Consider the following 1,910-nt stretch of genomic DNA (forward strand, 5'->3'; position numbering starts at 1 on the left):
TCGGTGATGCCGAGCGCGGTCCGTTGCTCTAGTGGCACCGAGGCGTGGGTCATGACCGACGGAAGCTCGGCCAAACTTTCGTACCCCCCGAGACTCTCGGCAATTGTGAACATGTGTGACGATTTTAGAAAGGTAGTGGCCTCTTCCAGCCCGCCACGAATGTAGAACGACATGATGCCACTGTGACCGTACGTTTGGCGCTTTGCCAGCTCGTGCTGCGGATGGGAGGGTAGTCCCGGGTGCAGTACTCGTTCAACTTTCGGGTGCGATTCGAGGAAACGGGCGACCGCTAAGGAGTTGGTCTTGTGTCGCTCCATGCGCAGTGACAGCGTTTTCAGGCCGCGATTGACGAGATAGCAATCGAACGGTGATGGCACGATTCCGGTGGCTGTGGATAAAATCATCGTGAAAATGGATGCTGCTATCGAGGAGGTCAGGTAAAGTTATTGGGCGATTCTTTACCATTTTGCAGAAACTTCAACCGCTCGTAAATCTGCTCGTCGTTTGTAACCAATGCGCCCATAATGACGTCAGAGTGTCCGTTCATGTACTTCGTCAGCGAGTGCATTACGACATCGGCACCGAGATCGAGCGGACGCTGAAGGTATGATGAAAGGAACGAGTTGTCCACCACTACGACGATCTATTAGAATCCCGAAGAACCAGAACTATTTCAAAGAATTTATCTTTTTCACTACAGTTTCGGCGCAACTTACACCCGGACGCTTGTGAGCAAGATCCGAAACGGCACGGATGTCCACCACCGTCAGCAACGGATTAGTCGGCGTTTCCATCCAGAACAGCTTCGTGTTCGGTTTGATCGCTTTTTCGACCAACTTCAGATTAGTGAGATCGATGAAATCGATTTCGATGTCCATGTTCATGGCGACGTTGCGTAGCAACCGATTGGTGCCACCGTAAAGATCATCACCTGCTACCACATGATCGCCGCTCTTTAGCATCGTTACGATCGTTGTCGCAGCGCCCAGTCCAGATGCGAAAGTAAGCCCGTATCGCCCGTTGTCGAGTGAGGCTAGACAACGTTCGAGAACGTCCCGCGTAGGAGTACCGCTTCGGCCATACTTGAAGCCCTGCGAAGCCGGCATCAGATTTATCATTTTAGATCGAAAAGCGGGCACCACGCGATTGATCACTTACGGAATGCTGTGCAGGGGCCGATTGCTTGAATGTGGCGCACATGCTGATCGGTGGCACGACCGCCCGGCTGTTCCACTGATCCGCATCCTGGCCGACGTGAATGGCCTTCGTTGAAAATCCCTTCGGCTGGCTAAGAAAACCATCGCAACTGGAAAAAAGAGTAAGTCAAACACACATTGAACTATCTGAGGGGCCATCTTCTCATTTCATACATTCACCGTCAAATGAAACAACTTAAAGGGACAACGATCCATGGATCTGTAATCTGAAAGATCCTTTACTTCTCGAGGCGAAACTAGAGTTCGAAAGAACACACCCCGGTGCTGCGAGATGACGTCGGTTAAGAAATTAAGCAGAAAAAGCTGGTACTCCGGCCGTGGGATTGACTTAAAAGAATCTTTATCAGCAACTGGTGATAGTTCTCGAAGAACCATCCCCGAACGCGCGCGATTTGCTCGGTGCCAATTGGTGGATCATTCTTTTCGCGGTTGGCTATAAACTTTACAATGGTACACCGTTGGCCCTTTAAGTACTTATTATTTATAATCCACTGACTGTTGGTCTTGTATCATTCGTAACGCACCTGTTTGGCTGGGCCATCGTGGTGATCGACGGAAACGAGATTGTTTGGTGGTTGAGAAAAATAGAGATCACTGAGGAACTAAGAATGAGAGGAGCGAGTGTTGAGAAGCCGGTTGGTAGTGTAGCCGACTGATCTGCTGCCGCGGTCTACGAGAGTTACCACACTGAAG

General features: G+C 50.5%; 1 protein-coding gene across 1 annotated transcript; it reads right to left on the reverse strand.

Annotated features, from left to right (window-relative positions):
* Positions 1 to 4: 4 nt before the first annotated feature.
* Positions 5 to 1,864, reverse strand: LOC131214683 (cystathionine gamma-lyase-like; the record flags this gene model as incomplete). Its single annotated transcript, XM_058209019.1, has 5 exons — positions 1,742 to 1,864; positions 1,159 to 1,306; positions 717 to 1,091; positions 463 to 643; positions 5 to 388 (listed from the first exon to the last, which is right to left on the reverse strand). Coding segments are annotated over exons 1-5 (1,105 nt in total), but the record flags the coding sequence as incomplete, so codon positions are not given.
* Between the last annotated feature and the right edge of the window lie 46 nt (positions 1,865 to 1,910).

This window comes from Anopheles bellator, unplaced genomic scaffold, assembly GCF_943735745.2.
Source record: "Anopheles bellator unplaced genomic scaffold, idAnoBellAS_SP24_06.2 scaffold01867_ctg1, whole genome shotgun sequence".
NCBI lineage: Eukaryota > Metazoa > Arthropoda > Insecta > Diptera > Culicidae > Anopheles > Anopheles bellator.